This window comes from Pipistrellus kuhlii, unplaced genomic scaffold (assembly GCF_014108245.1).
Source record: "Pipistrellus kuhlii isolate mPipKuh1 unplaced genomic scaffold, mPipKuh1.p scaffold_m20_p_3, whole genome shotgun sequence".
Classification (NCBI taxonomy): Eukaryota; Metazoa; Chordata; class Mammalia; order Chiroptera; family Vespertilionidae; genus Pipistrellus; species Pipistrellus kuhlii.
The window spans coordinates 186886302-186905857 of record NW_023425529.1 but is presented as its reverse complement, the minus strand read 5'-3'; the positions used below and the strand labels follow the sequence as shown (position 1 = coordinate 186905857).

The 19556-nt window shown below is 42.7% G+C and overlaps 2 protein-coding genes across 2 annotated transcripts; one reads left to right on the top strand and one right to left on the bottom strand.

Moving 5' to 3' along the window:
* Window positions 1-470: 470 nt before the first annotated feature.
* LOC118729738 (zinc finger protein 239-like) lies at window positions 471-4527 on the bottom strand. The gene is made up of 2 exons (XM_036457155.1): window positions 4373-4527; window positions 471-1418 (listed from the first exon to the last, which is right to left on the bottom strand). Exons 1-2 carry the CDS (start codon window positions 4515-4517, stop codon window positions 478-480), a joined length of 1086 nt encoding a protein of 361 aa, XP_036313048.1. The 5' UTR covers window positions 4518-4527; the 3' UTR covers window positions 471-477.
* Window positions 4528-14596: 10069 nt separating this feature from the next.
* Window positions 14597-19164, top strand: LOC118729737 (putative protein FAM90A20P). Its single transcript, XM_036457154.2, has 6 exons — window positions 14597-14767; window positions 15209-15408; window positions 15862-15967; window positions 16321-16520; window positions 16953-17058; window positions 17789-19164. Exons 1-6 carry the CDS (start codon window positions 14690-14692, stop codon window positions 18569-18571), a joined length of 1473 nt encoding a protein of 490 aa, XP_036313047.1. The 5' UTR covers window positions 14597-14689; the 3' UTR covers window positions 18572-19164.
* Window positions 19165-19556: the final 392 nt, after the last annotated feature.

The window sequence follows — 19556 nt, the reverse complement described above, 5'->3', positions numbered from 1 at the left end:
TCCTGGTTCTCTCCCCACCAGCCAAGAGGTACAGTGTTGAATGTATGCGTTCAAAACTTCAAAAGGAAAAGTAGAACACCAATAGACAGCCTTTTTAAGCAACAGATTTTATTGTTGCTATATTTAAAATTGAATTTCTTACAAAATTTCACATAGAATGTTTCCAGATCAATGTTAGCCTCTTACATCTGATGCCACAAGTTTTATTGACAATTTTTATTTCCTCAAAAGATCAATTATTTGCTGAGTTGTGTGTTGGAGAATTCTTTAACAAGTTGGTGATACATAGATTTTTAGACATTGTTTACTGAGGGTTTCTTTCATGTGTGAATGTATATGCTGTGTGTGTGTGTGTGTGTGTGTGTGTGTGTGTGTGAAAACTTGTGCTGGTGGGTTTAAATTATAAAGCTATGATTGATGTTCTTCCACATTTATTACGTGTGCAATGCCATCTCTTGTGCAGCCAGGTCAGACTATCTACTGAAGGCTTTCATGATTTTCTCTCCTGTGTTGGGTTCCCTCATGCCTTCTAAGGGAAGAAGAATGACTAAAGGCTCTGCCACAAAGCTTACATGCATAAGGCTGTTCTCCAGTGTGGGTCCTCTGGTGTCTTGTGAGATTAGCTTGTTGACTGAAGGCATTCCCACACTGACTACATTCATATGGTTTTTCTCCGGTGTGTGTTCTTTTGTGACGTGTTAGCTCAGAACTTTGACTGAAAGCCTTATCACATATGGAACATACATGTGGTTTCTCCCCACTGTGAATTTTCTTGTGCTGGCTAAGGCCAGAACTTTGATTAAAGGATTTCCCACACTGATGACATTTATACAGTTTCTCCCCGGGATGGATTCTCTCATGTTTTCTAAGGTAAGATCTTTGACTGAAAGCTTTGTCACATAGGGGACATTCATATGGTTTCTCTCCTGTGTGAATTGCTACATGCTGTCTAAGGTAAGAACTCTGACTGAAGGTTTTCCTACACTCATCACACTTATAAGGCTTTTCTCCAGTGTGCATTCGTTTGTGGTTTCTAAGGTCAGACTTTTGCAAAAAGCCTTTCCCACATACATTACATTTAAATGGTTTCTCTTCACTGTGAATCATCTTGTGTCGTCTGAGGCTGAAGACACTACTAAAGCCTTTCCCACATTTACATATATTACCCCTGGTGTGACTTTCATTGTATCTACGAAGGCATGACTCTTCTCTAGGTGACTTTCCACGCTGCTGGCTCACATGAGGTTTCTTTCTTATATGAATTAAAGAATGTCGATTCACAGATGATCTATGAGTAAATTCATCACTCAACTCAGTACTTTCCCCTGCCATCTGGCCTTGGGGAAACCCAGTCCCTTCACTCTTCAGCTGTCCTTGTTCGGGCTGGAAAGTCACACCCAAGTTGCAGATTCGATACCCTGTTTGTGGAAGAAAGGTAAATGGATTATGAGTCCTGAGCAAAGCAACCATTGCAGTTAACACGTCTAAGATAGATTACTGACGAGGAACACAGAGGTGAATGAAGGCGGGTCTTGGCAACAACGCTTTCTCTAGAGAAAGCATTGCAGGTCCTGTATCAAACCAGGAAGAAACACAGACATGTGGCCAATGCAGGAAATACTGATTGATATTTATTTCCATGATCAAGTTCAGTTTTCTCAAAATGTGAGAGGTTAATGTCTCCACAGTGGGTTCAGTATTATTTTCACACAGAACCCAATAAACATAATTTCCATAACAGTAGTTAAAATGTTCTTACTTTCAATACTCTTCTCTTAAGTCTCCAAGTACACAAGAACATAACAAGTAGTTTAAAGTTTTTAATATAGATTAACGATATCCATTGATTTCTCTTTTATAATTTGAGTGTTGGAGACAGAGTCGCAAAGTGATATGAACTTGTGGTCAAGATGAAATTTTAATGTGGAGATGAAAACAAAATGTAAAAACACAAACCTCCTTCTAAGCAGATATGATGGTTATGAGAGAACCAGGGCAGTGCCTGGAGCAAGATAGTAGCAGCTGTTCTATGTCTGAAGGAATGGACACTTACATACATAGATACACTTACCACCTTACATATACAGACACATCTGCGCACGCGCGCGCGCACACACACACACACACACACACACACACACACACACACATGTTTTAGGACTCACCCATAGAGACCAGGTCGCTGATGTTCTCCAGCACCACATCTCTGTACAACTTCTTCTGAGGAGTGTCCAGCAGGGCCCACTCCTCCTGGGTGAAGTCAACAGCCACATCCTCAAAGGTCACTGATTCCTAAAACATGGACATCCCAGATTAAACGGAGCGCTTCCTGCCAGAGTGCGGAGGAGGAGGGTTGGGATGACAGCATTGAGGAATGGTGGGGAGCTGGGTGTATGGAAATATCTGTATTTGGGGTTCTACTTAGGTTACTGTGAGTGTGGAACCGGTGTTATGCCTTTTAAACACATTCATAGGAACAGGCCAGGTATGAATTCATATTCTGCTTTGTGAACAGAGATGACAAGATGTAAATGATTTGCTCACATACACCCATACATTTCTTGCTCACATATCAGTTCTAAATGTCAGTCAGTAATTGTCTCTGGTGAAAATACTTCAAGCACGCACATGTTCTGTGACTTGGCAAGCACAAATATTCTCATATTCTCTCTTTTTAGTATCACAATCAGAGAGTTATTAGATAAATTTGGAAGATTATAGTATGTTTCAACAAGTAGCTAACGAACTGATTTTATGATATTATCTCTGTTTAATACTCAGATAATTGTTTTGGCTCTTCTAATTTCTTCCCTGATTTCAAACTATCAAAAAGTTTTTGCTTGGAAAAAGCTTAATCCTAAATTAACTATGTAATTCCATTCAGGCAGTTGCGTTCATGACTAACTTATCTCATCGCCACATATTTAATTTGGATGATTAATTTCACATCTATTAGCCTTACCATTGGCATGGTGGGGGACATGCCCTTCTTGCTGAGCCGCTGCATTAATATTGTCTCTGGTCTTTTAAGGGGATCTCTCATGCCTAAGGGGAATGAAAAAGTGTAACTTGTTACAACGGCTTTAGTGGGAGAAAAAAATATACATGTGAACCAAGATCAATATATGTATGTTTTCAAACCTGGCACTTCATTAGAGAAAACATCCAAAGAAATAGTCTAGCTAGTACAAACAATGTAAACTCAATTGAAAATTAGGGAAAAATAAAAATAAGACATGAAAGCAGGAAGTGCTGCAGAGATTCTGTGTCTGCCTATGGTGGTAAAACCTTAAAAGGGATTATCTCAACAGGAATCACTATGTCAAAGTTCAACTGCAAGAAGTACACGTTGATTCTTTCCCCTAAAATGGAAAGAAAACTGGAGGAAGGACACCTGCCTTATGATATGCAAGACATGATAAGATGAGGAGTCTTTTCTGGTTCCCCTCCCTTGGATTTTGGGGTGTATAACTCATTTCCTAATATTCAAGCTGTCACTTGGTATTCTAAGGGTGCATTCAGTCACTGACAGGCACCTCCTCACACTCGAGCCCCCACCCCTGCTGCTCACCTGCCATCTGGCCCTGGGGAAAGCCAGTCCCTTCACTCCTCAGCTCTTCTCCTGGCTTCAGCTGGAAAGTCACGCCTGCGTTGCAGATCGGATACTCTGTTTGTGGAGGAAAGGTACATGGATTTTGAGTCCTGTGCAAATTAACCATTGCTGTTACGAAGTCTAAACCAGGTTACTGAGGAGGAACAAAGAGGGATTGAAGGACAGTCCTGGTAACAACATATTCTAGAGAAACCACCGAAGGCCCTTGACTCAACATGAAGAAAATACAGACTGGTGGCAAAACCAGAGAAGACTGCTAGATGAATATACCCATGACCAATTTCAAAGTCTGAAGTCAGAATACTTAGTTTTCTCAAAATGTGAGAGGTTAATGGCTCCAGAGTGGGTTTAATATTATTTTCAAACCAAACCTCCTCAACATAATTTCCATAAGAGTAATCAAAATGATCATATTTTCAATAATCTGCCCTTTTCCAAATACACTCAACCTATTTTTAAGTATTTGGTAAATTAATTATGGGTGAACAAAATCCAGTGATTTCTCTTCTATAATTTGAGTGTTGGAGACAGAGTTGCAAAATGATATTAAGTTGTGGTCAAGATGACAGTCTAGTGTGGAGATGAAAACAAAATGTAAAAAAAAAAATATTCCTTATGTGAGTTATGAATCAGGACAGTATCTGGAGTGGAATAGTGGCAGCTGTTCTATGTACTTGCTCAATATACGAAGGAATGGACACTTACATATATGAATACTTTCACACACATGCAAACATACATACAAGTTTCAAGACTCACCCACAGAAGCCAGGTGACTGATGTTCTCCAGCATCACATCTCTGTACAGCTTTCTCTGGGGTGTGGCCAGCAGGTCCCACTCTTCCTGGGTGAAGTCAATAGCTATATCCTTGAAGGTCACCGATTCCTGAAACATCATGGACATCCCAGGTTAAACAGAGCACAGTGTGCGGAGGAGGAGGGTTGGGATGATAGCATTGAGGAATGATGGGGAGCTGGGTGTATGCAAAGGTCAGTCTGTGTTTAGGGTTCCATTCAGATCACTGTGAGTGCTGAGCTGCTATCTGCCTATCAGACACATTTTTAGAAGTGTACACACTCTAAATTCATAATAATTTGTTTTAAAGAAAAATCACATGTGGTGTGGTTTTACACAGCCTGAGATTTTTTTCAGTATCCTGATCATTAGGATATCTGGACAGGTGATTATAAAATAGTCACTTATAAATTCATAACACAAACTCTCTTTTCCATTAATTTCAAGTAAATACATAAATTCATCACAGCACAACAATGTCCATGTTGGGATACATTTGTGACATGACCATTGGTTGGATCATGTACATAGAGGAACTTTTGTTTCCTCATCTATAAACTGGTGTCATTGCTTCTAAATGTTGAAACATTTAATATCCTAATGTACGAAATGTTTCTTGTCTAGCAAACCTGCATAAAATACTAGACATTACTCAGAACTGAGCAGGTTTAGCCGAAACAGGTTTGGCTCAGTGGATAGAGCATTGGCCTGCGGACTGAAAGGTCCCAGGTTCGATTCAGGTCAAGGGCATGAACCTTGGTTTCAGGCACATCACCAGTGGGGGTGTGCAAGAGGCAGCTGATGGATGATTCTCTCTCATCAATGTTTCTAACTCTCTACCCATCTCTCTTCCTCTCTGTGAAAAATCAATAAAATATATTAAAAAAAAAAAAAAAAAGAACTGAGCAGGTTTATACAGAGCTTGGTACCAGTAGACATTTTCTGTTTTATTTCTACAGAAATCAGGTGTTCAGAACAAACAACAGTTCAGATGGTCAGCAGCACAAGCCAGGGCTGTGAGGGGCTGTGTTTAAGGCCAGTCCTAGCCTGACCATTCTGTGGAATGAGGCTTCCCATTCTCGACTTTGTCTGGGTCATCATAACCAATTATTACTATTTTCCTGGTAGAATTATCTTGTATTGTTCTAAAAGGATAACAGAAGCCTCATAATTTGGTTCAATCTATGTATTTTTCCAAAAATTTACCAAGGACCCAGCTGTTTCTCTACCTACTATATCCCTTCTCCTTCATGGGTGCCACAATTAAGGAAATCCTACTCCCTGCCCATTAATTTCTATGAGGTAAAAGTGGGATTCAGGGGTAAGAGAAGGAATTGTAGTTTTAGTTACACATCTTATAAAATTTCAAAAGTGCAAATGCGTTCTTATCATTGTCAGTTCAAAAAACGGGGAAAATAAAAATAATTTATCTATTGTCTTGCTCCTCTCCACACTGAGCAGCCCTCACCTTGGGTCTTGAAACACTGGATTAATTGTACTCATGTGCTCACACAGGTGCCCCCACAATGGACTATTATGTTCTATTCTTTGTGGGTTTCTGTCGCTTGCAAGCATCATCACCCCAAGCTCATTTCAACCAAAGACATGGATAGTGTGTTTGAGGTTGGCCACTGACCCTATGGAATGGATTGAAGAGAACTTCTCTGATCTCTTCTGTAAACAAGCAAGGCTAGTGTAGCCTGTCATAAATCTGTGCAATGTTGAGAAGGAGATTCCCTATTGATGAGTTCCTGACCGCTGATATCTATCCCGTTATTCTAGGCAAACCTAATTGGAACTCAGATGCCTGAACACTACCTGGTTATACTTAAGACACCCATGCCAATACCGTGTTTCCCCAAAAATAAGACATCCTCCGAAAATAAGACCTAGCACATGGAAAGATAAGACATCCCCTGAAAATAAGACCTAGTGCAACTTTGGGAGAAAAAATTAATATAAGACATTGTCTTATTTTTGGGGAAACAGGGTAGGAGACATTTGCCCATCTAAAGGCCCTGGGATGTAATTTCCATAGAAAGACATATTCTCTACTCACCTGTGGCTCCATGGTCAATGAACTAGTCGCCAGGTGTCGTTCTCTGGGTTTTCACCCACAGACAGTCCAAGCACTAAGGAAGGAAAGCTGGGGACAGAGAAAAAGCCATGAGATGCTAGTCTTGTGCATAATTTCCAGACCCATCTGTCAGAAAGGCCCAGTGTTCACCTGGGTATGTTCCCTACTTCTGGCCTAACAAAGTGAAACCGGTGTTGAACTCTCAGAATAACATGCCAAGATCTCTGCTCTTTAGGGTCAATTGCAATAGGGCTGTAGCTGTGGTTGCTATAAAGAAGGTCAAATTACAGATATCTTACAGAAAGGAACAAGATGAATATTGAGTGTGATATGTTAATGAGCCTATGGCATCTACAATTATTCAAGTCCCTCCCTGAATCCAAAGTGTATAGATCCGTGACTCATGCCTTATGTAGACATTGGTTTCCACCTGCAGGTAAGCACTGTGGAATTTCTTAGGTGTCATTATTATTGCCTTATGCACCTGCATGGTTCTCCAAGCAGTTAAGCCCTTAAAATCTCCAACATCAGAAAGTAGCAGGAGGACATACACTAGTCACAGAGTTAATGTCATGTATTGCCTCAGTTCTCAGGTCAAGAGGGATCAGAGAGTAAAGAATGGCTGGGCTTGATGAGGAAATCTACTTGATCCATCTGGTAACTGGTTAAGTGGTAGCTGATACCCTCAAATCCAATTCTGTACTTACATTCCTTAGCTAATGACTATGTATTTGTGTGTGACAGAAAAGGTTTACAATCTATAATTTCTCCCCTAACCAATCAGAATTAAATGTATTTTATGGACAAATAATGAAAACTGATCATAAACAAAGAACAATTAATTCACACATTTCTACTTGAGGCCTAGGGGGAAAAGTTAAATTGGGATTAAATGTGATGGTGCACTTACAGATTTACATATTTCCTTACTATATTTCCACAATAGTCATGCTAATTATGGTTTATTTACATATTTTAAAATGTCATATACATAGGTTCCAAAATCTCTAGTGACATGACAAAGCTCTACAACTAGAAAATGGAATAGCTGTCCTTTAATTTTATTGTGTGAGTCCTGGGCTCCAATTCCTTTAGGGTAACACAGCACTAATAGGTCTGACCTGCAATAGTACCTCAGGACCCTCCCTAGGCCTTCCCTCATTAATAATTTCTCAGAAGGAAGACTGGGAAGGGTGGGTGGGAGAAGCTCAACCAAACACTTTTAAGTATATATATATATATATATATATATATATATACACACACAAAAACAAGACACGGACAGTAGAGTAGTGAAGGCCTGGGGTGGGGGAAGGGCAGCTCAGAAGAGATCAATGGGGGAGGGAGGAAGGGGGACTTATGTAATACTTTCAACAATGAAGACTAAAAAATTAACAGAAGTCACAATTCCATTGAAATTCAAAGGTGAAGAATCATTTGGATATCATTATACAAGCTGGAGGAAAATGTGGGTGATGTTCTCTCACCCACATGAGGTATCGGAGAATGCCTGGAAAGAATCCAGCCATGACTCTCAATATGGAGACTCTTTTTAAAAAATATATATTTTATTGATTTTTTACAGAGAGGAAGGGAGAGAGATAGAGAGCTAGAAACGTCGATGAGAATCATCAACCAACTGCCTCCTGCACACCCCCTATTGGGGATGTGCCCACAACCAATGTACATGCCCCTGACCGGAATCGAACCTGGGACCTTTCAGTCCGCAGACCGACGCTCTACCACTGAGCCAAACCGGTTTTGGCTCAATATGGAGATTCTTTTTAAAATATTGCAAAACAAGAGATAGACTTAGAGAAGACCTTTGTAATCATACCCAGAAGGCAATGTCACCATAATTCTTCTTTTTTAAAAAAAATATATTTTATTGATTTTTTACAGAGAGGAAGGGAGAGAGATAGAGAGCTAGAAACGTCGATGAGAGAGAAACATCGACCAGCTGCTTCTTGCACATCCCCTACCAGGGATGTGCCCGCAGCCAATGTACATGCCCTTGACCGGAATCGAACCTGGGACCTTTCAGTCCGCAGACCGACGCTCTACCACCGAGCCAAACCGGCTTTGGCCAATGTGACCATAATTCAATGGTCACATAGAGACGGTGCCAGAAACTTGGGAGGATGTATATTACCAGAAGGAAATAAAAGTAAACCTATTCTGTGGTGGACTCCAGTGTGGAGGTATTTGAAACTTATCTCTGGGAATGGAATTAAATTTATTTTAAAACTATTGCTACAGTAACAATCTTTAGAAGAACTAACAAAACATACATAATAGTTCTAAACTATTCATTAGTTCCTGCAAATATACTGACCATCTTTTGCCTAAACCAGGGAGAGGGACACGTGTCCTAGTGACGTCAGGATGACACGTGTATCCTGGCGTAGACACAGCTGATATTCACATCCAATTGTCCTGGAGGTCAATTCCTCCCAGTGTTACCAACAACAATCAAGACTTAACTACAACAAGGCTGTACACGCAGTCCACAAAGGGAGCACCAAGAGTGTCTACCTCAGGTTACTGGGGAGGCTGACCCACCGGGTCATATAGGACACCAAACACATAAAGCCACCCTACCAACTCTGGGAAGCAGCGGAAATGAGGAGACAAGGAAACAGATCTCAAACAAAAGAAATGGAGAAAAAAAGACTGGTTATAGAGTTCAAAACCATGGTTATAAGGTTTTTCAAGAATTTCCTAGAAAAGGCTGATAAATTTAACAAGACCCTTGAGGATATGAAAAAGGACCAACATAGAAATACAGTTATCTTATGCATAAGCACAAAGGGAACAAAGCTAAAGCAATATTCATGAACAATTATGTTAATTTTTAAATGATTAAATATGTTAATTTTTTATTTTTTTAAAAATATGTTAATTTTTAAATGATTAAAATAAATATAAGCACATATCTCAAGACATTTGAGAAACAAAATGAAAAAATGTCACATGATGAAACACATGAAAGGAAATTAATTCAGAGAAGCAAAAAATAAAGCATGTACAAGTATAAAAAGGACAAAAACATAAGATATAGAAAAAAGTGCCAACAGCACTTTCCGAGGGAAGGAAATGCCCTACAGCAGTGATTGTCAACTTGTGGTCCTCGGACTACTGGTGGCAACCACTGCCCTATAGCATGTGGCAGACTATCACTGCCAGGCTCTCTTATTATAGAACACTGGGCCTTGGGCCAGTGCTATCGGGGGTCTGAAGTTTAGCTATTTCATTTCATTAATTTAAATCTTGCATCCCATGCAGTTGGCAAGTACTATGTTGGGCAGCAAGATCTAGGATCTTGGGGTAAGCATTAAAAATTGCAAATTGATTCAAGACAAAAGTGAAAAAGAGGCACACACAGTCCACTATCAGAACTGAAGAAGTGAATGAGTATTGACCCAATAAAATTTGAAGGTCATGAGAAGCTGCTTTTATATTCCATATAATTTTAAGGGAATGTGGCCAGCTTGCATTGTAGTGTTTAGAGAACTCACCAGATGGAAGACTGGAGGAGACGGTGGAGCCAAATGGATGCTGAGGCCAGTTCCACAAAGCAGCCAGTCCTGTTCTTCCAGTGTCCCAAAATCTTCAGTTCCCTCGTCTAGTGGCAAGTGAATTGGTTTGCTATCTGACTCCCTTTTTATCTTGGGAAGACAGTAAATCCTGTCAGTGCTAGCATCGTAGGAGACACCCTAATCCAGGAAATAACAATGAACGTAAACTGATTACGGTTCACTGTGATTGGATTGGTCACACCCTGTTCACTGTGATTGGATTTTTCAGACTAATATCCAGTTACAACTCTCATTTAATGACATCAAAAAGGACTGTGTGAAAGTATGTTAGCTCCATCCACTCCTTTATTCACTGGTAGGTCTTTCTGAGTGCATTCTATGTAAAGGGAACATTCTCTGTCTTGGAACTCAAGCAGGCCATTGGACACGATGGTATGCTACCACTTGTGGCTGGAGTTTTCCGTGGGACCTGTAGATATAAAGATAAAAGGAAAGATGGAAAAATCTGAGATACCAATAAAGAGCTGACCTGAAATATATTACTGGGATTAAAAGAAGTCATGATGTGACATATTTTGCAGAATTTTATTAATAGCAAACAAAAAATGGTACACCAGAAATTTAATATAATATTTCATAAAAAAGGGGCAAAGTCATGAGAAGAGTCCTCTAGGTAAGAACAATGACTAGAGGTCTTCCCACAGAGCTGATGTGCTGTTCTCCAATGTGAGTTCTCTCATGTCTTATTAGATTAGCATGCTGACTAAAGGCATTCCCACACTGACCACATTCACGTGGTTCTCTCTAGTGTGTACTCTGTTATAATGTGTAAGCTCAGACTTTTGACTGAAAGCCTTCCCATACATGGGCCATACATGTGTTTCTCCTCCAGATGGATTCTAAGGGGCTGGCTAAGGCCAGAGCTTTTGACTAATGACACTCATAACGTTTCTTCGAAGGATGGATTCCCTCCTTTTTTCCTAAGGTAAGATCTTTGATTGAAAGCTTTGTCACATACGGAAAATTCATATGGTTTCTTTCCTGTGTGGATGGTCTCATGCTGTCTAAGGAAAAACCATGACTGAAGGCTTTCCCACACTCATAAGGCTGCTCTCCATTGTGCATTGGATTGTGGTTTCTAAGCTCAGACCTTTACCAAAGGCCTTCCCCACATGGATGACATTCACATGGTTTCTCTCTAGGCTGAGTCATGTTCTGCCATCTGAGGTTGAAAATATGACTGAAGGGTTTCCCACGGTCACATATTTTCCCTGTGTTGTGAATGTCATTGTATGTATTAAGGCATTCCTCTAGTCTATGTGATTTTCCATTGCCCCACAGTTGGAAACCTGAGAGCTCTGCAGGTCGACCACTTCGTGGGTTGCACACACTGAGGGTGGACTTCTTGCCAGAGCTCTGTGGGCTCAATGTATCCTTTTTTTATTTTTTAATTTCTTTTTTAAAAATATATGTTATTGATTTTTCACAGAGAGGAAGGGAGAGGGATAGAAAGCTAGAAACATCGATGAGAGATAAACATCGATCAGCCGCCTCCTGCACACCCCCCACCAGGGATGTGCCCGCAACCAAGGCACATGTCCCTGACCGGAATCGAACCCGGGACCCTTCAGTCCACAGACTGATGCTCTATCCACTGAGCCAAACCGGTTTTGGCATGTATTCTTTTTAAAAAAATATATATTTTATTGATTTTTTTTAATAGAAAGGAAGGGAGAGGTTTAGAGAGAAACATTGATGAAAGAAAAACATTGGAGACATAACACCCAAGCCGCCTATGCATAGCTGCCATCGCTGCCTCTGGGAGTTGCAGTTTCAGAAGGAGGACTCATGAGCGGTACCAAGACCACTCCAGAAGGGCTTTCTGAGCATGCTCTCAGGCTCCCTGAAAACCCCTCAGCTCGACAAAAGAGGAAGGAAAAACACAAGAGCAAACAATTGGAGTGGCAGTGTCAACTGGAATCAAACTCAGATGGAAATGATAGAAAACATATTCGAAGAGATGTTCACAGCACGCTTAGCCTTATCATTGACTGTAGTTTTGACAGCTTGATGGTATTAAAGGACATTAAGAAACTTCCTAAGCAGATTCAATCACGTTATGCAGAAAATCAACGAGCACTGCATTCTGTGCAGTTTCACTTGACAAGCCACGGAGGCCAGTTGAAAAAGAACATGGATGAAAATGACAAAGGATGGGTCAAATGGAAGGATATCCACATTAAACCAGAACACTATATTGAATTCACAAAGAAAGAAGATCTGATTTGTCTTTCATCAGATTCACCTAATGTACTGAAGGAATTAGATGAAACAAAGGCTTATGTGATTGGAGGATTAGTATATCACAACCATCAAAAGCAGGATGCAGTTGGTGAAACTGTAGGTGGTGATTGAACCACAAGATGGAAGGGACCCAGGCCTCTGGATCACCAGTAAAGGAAAGTCATCTGATGACTTGAAAGACACACTTTGAACTCTTAGGTGAGGTATAAACTTCTATTGTATTTGAAAGATGACACTTGTTATCAATGTATATCCCATCCCAATGAGCAGAACCCTCTTCCTCACTTTTTCTTATTTTTTAAAAAGAGAGAATAACAACAGTAGCTACCTCAAATAATATTATGACAATTAAAAGTTAATATATTTAGCCCAGCGGGGATGGCTCAGTGGTTGAACATCAACCTATGAACCAGGAGGTTTTGGTTGATTCCTGGTCAGGGCATATACCCAGGTTGTAGGCTTGATTTCCAATGTGGGATGTGCAGGAGGCAGCCAATTAGTGATTCTCTCTAATCATTGATATTTCTATCTCTCCTTCTCCATTCCTCTCTGAAAATAAAAGTATATATATTAAAAAAAGGGAAACATCGATTAGCTGCCTCCAGCACACCTCCCATTGGGGATGTGCCTATAACCAAGGTACATGCCCTTGACTGGAATCAAACCCGGGACCCTTGTGCCCGCAGGCTGACGCTCTATCCACGGAGCCAAACCTGTTTCGGCTCAATGTATTCTGAGACACATTCTCTCCCATGAGTGGCATCTCTTTCAACAAGGCAAAGCATTGAAGAAAACAGCAGGTGTAACCACAAAGGTTCCTTTTCCTTAAAGAACGTACATCGGAGAGTCATGTGTAAATGACTGAAAACGCTAAACGACTCAGAAGAGCAAATCACGTCCAGTCCTGTGTACCTCCACGAGATTATGCTAATTGGGTAGGCACCGCCCACTCCCCTGAAAACAGCATAAAAGTCCAGCCGGACTCGGGCTTCTGCCAGTCTGTCTCAGACCGTCTCCGTGGAAGCAGCAGCGGATCCGGAGAAGCTGGGCCAGCACTCGCTGTCCTGAGGATTTTTTCACGGACTGAGGAGCTAACTGACATTGCAGGTGGGTGACCTTCCTTTAACCTTTTCTTTTCCTAAAAGTAGATTTTATTGGCTTTAGAGGAAGAGGGAGGGAGAGGGCTAGATCCAGAGACATGGATAATGGGGAGATATCTATTGGCCGCCTCCAAGCACCCCTCCTTCTGGGGATGGAACCCCCAACTCGGGTTTGTGCCAGGAAAGGGACTGGAACAGGTGACCTCTCGGTTCCTGTCTGGATGCTCCAAGTCTGAGCGACACCTGCTTGGCTGGTTTCATTTCAGTTGAGTCCTTTAATTCGGATTTTCCATCACAATGATGAGAAACTAAAGAAAACTTGTGAGTGATTGGATTTTAGGCAGTGGGTCAGAATTCTCTCCTAGCACAGTCCATCCTATAAGGACAAATTGCATTTCTCCATGCTCATTATAACACTAGGAATAAGTTAAAAAAAAAAAAAGCACTTAAGCATTGTAATTTGTGAGAGTTTGTGGGTAAGCAGTAATGGAAAGTTGCTAGATTGAACTATGGGGACTTCAATATATTTGATTTATTCAGACTTAGTTCAAATATATTCATTCACATTTACTAGAAACTAGATAATTATGGGCCATGAATATAGATTAAAAAATATTAGATAAGGTAAACAAACATAAAAGCCGTCCACAATCTCATTTGTGACGCTTCCAGACTAGCGGAGCAGAACATATTTCCATCTGGGTGAGTTTTATCAATATTTGAAATTTGCCTCCTCATCGGTGCATTGGGAACTTTGAATTTTCCAGAGGGGAGCATATTTTCCTTTGATTTTTGAGAAAGTCTCCCACAATCCCAAATGCTTTGATGATGGTGAAAGCCCCGAGAAATATTGTCTTTTCTGGCCCATACTAGGACACGGAGGATAGAATTAATCCCAGTCTCCACTTTGAAATCCCTCCTTTATGCATGCACATCCCATTTAGCAGGTGAGTCTCAGCTGTGTCACCTTAGAGTCCTGCCCTGGGGAAGGAAATCATGAGAGGACAGACAAAGGACTCAGAAGGAGAGGTCACAGGGTAGACAGAGATGTTTTCCCTGAGGGCATGAGGTCTCTTGGGCAGATTTGAAATAGACTGACCATGCCAGAGCAGGTTGCCCTGTATGCGATTTTGAAACTTTTCTCTTTCCTTTTTCCTCAGGAGATTTGCAAGTCCTTAGCTGAGACAGGAAGACTTGAAGGTCGTGGGTGGTGTATCACAAAGAAGGCTGTGACCCAGAACCTGCGCCCATCAGACCCTTATGGCCAAGAAAGGGAAGCAGCCACAGAGGGCCCCAGGAGCACACCAGGCTCCCCCACCGGAGGAGGACAATCCTAGGGTGAGTAGAAGCCTGACTCTGTGGAGGACCTGGGGAAATGGTGGCCTTGATGACAGAGTCAGAGTTTGGACAAGACAAATTCTGTGTCCCTAAGTGGGGTGTCATTTCCCACGCAATGGTCCCCTAACCTAGGACATCCTCACCTGTCTGACTGGTCCCTTTGAGTTTGAAGGAACAACCTCACTTCTTTATAGTGTTCTGTGCAGCCTGCTTTTTTGTCCACAACTTTCCACTTGGTTCTATATATTAATGTTCATCCCTTCCATCCTTTCTCCTATGTTCCTTCCAAACTAACCTGGGCTTTGGGATCCACCCTAAGACCTTAAGCAATAGCTACCTGGTGAGCCCTCCCTGGGGTGACCCGTATTCCACCTCCTGCTGTTCCCCTTTGAAATGTGCCTGTGTTTTGAACTGACTCTCTGAGCTTCTTCTCTCCTCCAGGTGAGATGTTGGAAATGTGGGGCCTTTGGGCACAAGGCAAGCAGCCTCAGGTGTCCCATGAAGCGTCAAAGTGGGGCCTTAGCCCCCCATGCCCTGGGCTCCAAGGATATGAAGGAAAGCTGGAATCCTTGGAATCCGAGGGACCTGTGGAACAGAGGGCCCTTCAACAAGGCTGCTAGATTAACCCAGCAGAGAGTTCGGTGAGTTTCATGAGTGAGGGAGGCCAAACTTTGGGGGGAAATCTAGGGAACCGGCACCCCTTACCTCTCCAATATCTGCATTGCCACCTCCAACCAAAGACAGGGACCTGGAGAGTTTGAGAAAGCTGCCTGTGGCTTCCAAGAGTGCATCAGAGTTTCATTCCCTTCCTGAGAGTCACTGAGAATTAATGGTTGTGGGGGTGGGTGAGACATGGTAGATCTCTACCAAGGACAGGCGGAGAGACAATGGAGGGAAAGTAACGTCTTTTGTGAAAAATCCTTGAGTGCCCACAGAAAGGGGAGAATGTGAAATGAGGCAAGGAGAAGTCTAGTAAATGCATAGATCCTACGCCCTGGTTCATAGTAATACAGGGAAAGGGACTAGACCATGGGAAGGCTTGTTTCATTTGGGACAGGAGTGGAGGGACTCATATACTATGTTGTGTCCTCCAGGAATGAAGAACACAGACAGGATCTTCGTCAGAAATTACAACAGAGAGCCCAAGGAGGGCCCCAGCACAACTGGAAGGACAAGACAGAACCCTGTGACTACGTGCGGGTGAGTGTCCTCAGGTTCTTGGCCTTTTATTGCATCAGGGTCACAAAGTCCCCCTGGGACTCCGAGAAAACCTCACTTTCTAGAAATAGTCCTGTGCAGCCCATTTTGTGTCCAAATCTTTGCACGTGGGTCTATGTATTCATGTTGAGAACTGGGTGCCTTTCACCATGTTCCTTCCCAACTAATATGGGCTTTGGCATGCACAACAACATCTTAATAACGGGCACCAGGTGAGCCCCCTGTGTATGACAGTCTCTGTACCCAATATTACACCTCCATAATCTGTCCTCCTATTTCCTTTGAAATATGTCCCTGCTGTGGGCTGATTTACTTACCTCCTTCTTTCCCTGCAGGTGAGATGCTGGAACTGCAGGGAATTTGGGCACAAGGCAAGCAGCCACAGGTGTCCACTGAAGCAGAGGAATAAGGCCCTAGCCCCCCAGGCTATGGGCTCCAATAAGATGAAGGAGAACCTGAAACCACGGAATCTCCGGGTCCAGCAGAAACCAGGAAGCATTAACAGGCCTCCTAGGGAGACTGAGCAGAGAGCATGGTGAGCATTGTGGGAAGGTGGAGAAAACATTGGGGCGGAATCTAAGAAGCCTGTGTTCTTACCTCTACACTGTATGCCTTGCCATCTCCACTTAAACTCAGAGATACAGAGAGAAAAATCTCCATGTTTTCACCAGTCACACTCCCAGGTTCATACAATTCCTGGGCAATCAATGAGGGTGAATGGTGGTAGGGTTGGTCCTGAGAACATCTTTAGTCTATAAGGCTATCAGGCAGAGGGGAAATGGAATGAAAGAAAGCCCTTCATGAAAAACATGAAGGGGATCTGAGTTGAGGCAAAGGCTAGTCTGGTAAACAATGGGACTTTGCTCCCTGGATCATGAGAAGTGGGAAGGTGTGTGGGGCAGGGGAAGCATCGCCTTCCTTGCAGAGAAGAAATGGAGTGTCACAGGTGTTATGTGCTGTGTTGCAGGCATGAAGAGCAGAGACAAGCTTCTTGCAGGAGACTTCCTCGGAGGCCCACAAGCAAATCCCAGCAAAATGGGAAGGAAGAGACAGAATCCTGTGCCTTTGTGAGGGTGAGTGTCCTCAGGTGATGGGATTTTCATTGCATCAGGGTCACCCTTCTTCCCTTTTTGTCTTCTCTCTGAGGGAATGGTGAAAGTTCAATTCGAACTCCCATGCTCTCTCTACTGTAATTTCCTAATTCATTTTTCTTGATGTCTTTTATTTGGCCTATACTTGCATGTGTCTCAACAATACAGGATGGGGGGAAAAGTGGGGTTACAGTATTCTTTTGGAAAATGGTAAAGTAATAAATCATAATACAGCAATAAGCTCTGTCTTTAATGGACCAAAAACTGTAAACCTACTTTTGACCCACCCTGTAAGCTGATGGAGGGCATGGGTGTGGTCTCATTTGATGTTTCCACCAGACACCATCCCTTCTTGGAAACCAGGCATCATGAAATCAGAATCCCTTCCCTCTAATTGGTTACCCAAACTCATTATTCCCCACACTGCCTTTCGAACACCAAGAAGTGTCTATTCCCTGGAAGAATAGACAGGAGACAGCTGTGAGAACTTCCTGTTTTCTTATCTGATGTTAGACAAGGTATCAAGGGGACATTGTATATTCTATCCAACAGAGCTCAGGGGCCTCACCTTCTTTACTTTTGTTATTGGCTTATCCTTTGCAGTCCATATCATGTCACAAGATCTTGTTTTCCTTGTAGTTGGTTTAATTTTATTTTCTACTTGATAGTGAGAAAATTTAAATGTGTAACATCTGTGTTGTGTCTCTTATAGGATCCACACACGAAAAGACCTGAGCACAACACTAAGAGGAAATATGATGGAGACCCTGATCTCACCACTTGCTCACCAAAAAGAAAATGTGTCATGACATCCACAGCATCTCCCATCAAAGGTGTTGAGAGAAGCACCTGCTTACCTGCTGGATCAAAGAATGGACAGGAAGGGCCTGCCACAGACTCCCCTCACACAGAAGGCACACACGTTGTCCAGGATCCCACCCATGGTGTCCATGAGAAGGATGACAGACCCCAATCTGCATTCAGCACCCAGGGCCTGGACCAAACCCTCATCCACAAGCCACAGGCCAAGTTCCCTGATGGGAACTCACACAGCATCCAACACGCTGCTGCACACAGTGTGGGCCAGGACTCTGATCTCATCATCAAGGTGCTTGGCAAGAGATCTGCCCAGACCTCCAGCCAGACCTGCCAGAAGCCCACAAAGAAACCCAGACTCAGCCCCTGCCTGAAAAGCACACAGAGTCCTGACCCCCAGCCTCTGCTCCAGGGCACTCTCCTCAAGACTCTCCAGCCCTGCCACATGCCCCAGTTCCCACCAGTTCCTGGGGTTCCAGGCCAGCCCTTAGACAAAGGACCGTGGAGCTCCATGCCCATGACACCTCCTTCCCACCCTCCTGCTGAGAAGCTCACTGCTCCTGCTCAGATCCCTCCCACTGCTGAGAAGTCAGAGGAAGCCTGTCTCTGTGTCCCTTTGAGTGTCCTCCTTGACGCCCTAAAGCTTTCCTCTTCCTCTGAAGAAGGTGATGGCCAGTGAGACACTCCATGTCAGGAAGACATGTTCCTCAGCCTCAGGCCACCTGGAGATGCCCCAGAAACTCTAGAGGGCAGATCACTTGGAGCAAATGTTTCTGGGGAATCAGAGCTTCCCTTCTGTACTACGTGGACAGATGGTGGGAACGCTGATCAGGCCTGGGGCACACAGACCCAGTTATTGCACTTTTAATTTACAGAGTGTAGTCAAATTTTATAAGAAACTATAGTTTGTACTATTCGAATGGGAAAAAGAAGTAGGTTTTTAGAAATTTTCACCCATTGTTTGTAAAATTAAGCTAAGTTACAATAATTGTCCTTAAAGTCGAACGGGAATAGGAAGCTATGTAATGAATTTGTATCAGATGTGCATCTGTGTGCTTTGGGGAACCCGGGGCAGGGCCACCTGTGTAGTCTGTAGATTTGAAGCAGTACCTGTTGTCCTGAGATGAGATTGTTTTATGCTACTGTGTTATCTCAATGGAAATTAGGAAGGTGACCCTTCCCATGACTTTGCATCTTTGGTTTATGGAATGTCATATTAAAGTATTGTTTTAAGTATAGTTTGTGTTTGGCATCAATAAAGTTTTGCAAAATAGGTCACATTGTGAATGGATTTCATTTCTGTCCATTTGAATCATTTGAAAAACACCGATTGTTCCCAAAAGCTCATGTCAGTGAGAGTAGATGGGAATATGATGTACCTTGAGGTGGATGAGTTTGGGCAACACCTGTAGGTTCCTGTATCATGCCTTCTTCTCAGTCAAGATCGTCTCCCCCCTAAGGGGCACTAACAGCCTTTAGGGCCTCACCCTCCAAAGTTGTCCCTCTCTGTGGTCCTTCAGCAGCCTTAGTTCCCCTCCCTGGACTCCTGAGTACCTGATCTCCCCATTCCCTCTCCAAAAGCAGTCTATGATTTTTGTGACTTGTGAACATGCCTGTCCCCACCATCTCTGAGATTGAGAGATCTCCACTGGTTCTAGGAAAAG

What these genes read in the sequence shown, in the direction of transcription:
- LOC118729738 (XM_036457155.1), bottom strand. Translation starts at nt 4,517, where the DNA reads ATGTCCATGATGTTTCAGGAATCGGTGACCTTCAAGGATATAGCTATT. An exon ending in CAGTCACCTGGCTTCTGTGG is followed by an intron (nt 1,419 to 4,372) that starts GTGAGTCTTGAA and finishes TTCCACAAACAG; the next exon opens with GGTATCGAATCTGCAACTTG.
- LOC118729737 (XM_036457154.2), top strand. Translation starts at nt 14,690, where the DNA reads ATGGCCAAGAAAGGGAAGCAGCCACAGAGGGCCCCAGGAGCACACCAG. An exon ending in TTAACCCAGCAGAGAGTTCG is followed by an intron (nt 15,409 to 15,861) that starts GTGAGTTTCATG and finishes TGTGTCCTCCAG; the next exon opens with GAATGAAGAACACAGACAGG. An exon ending in AACCCTGTGACTACGTGCGG is followed by an intron (nt 15,968 to 16,320) that starts GTGAGTGTCCTC and finishes CTTTCCCTGCAG; the next exon opens with GTGAGATGCTGGAACTGCAG.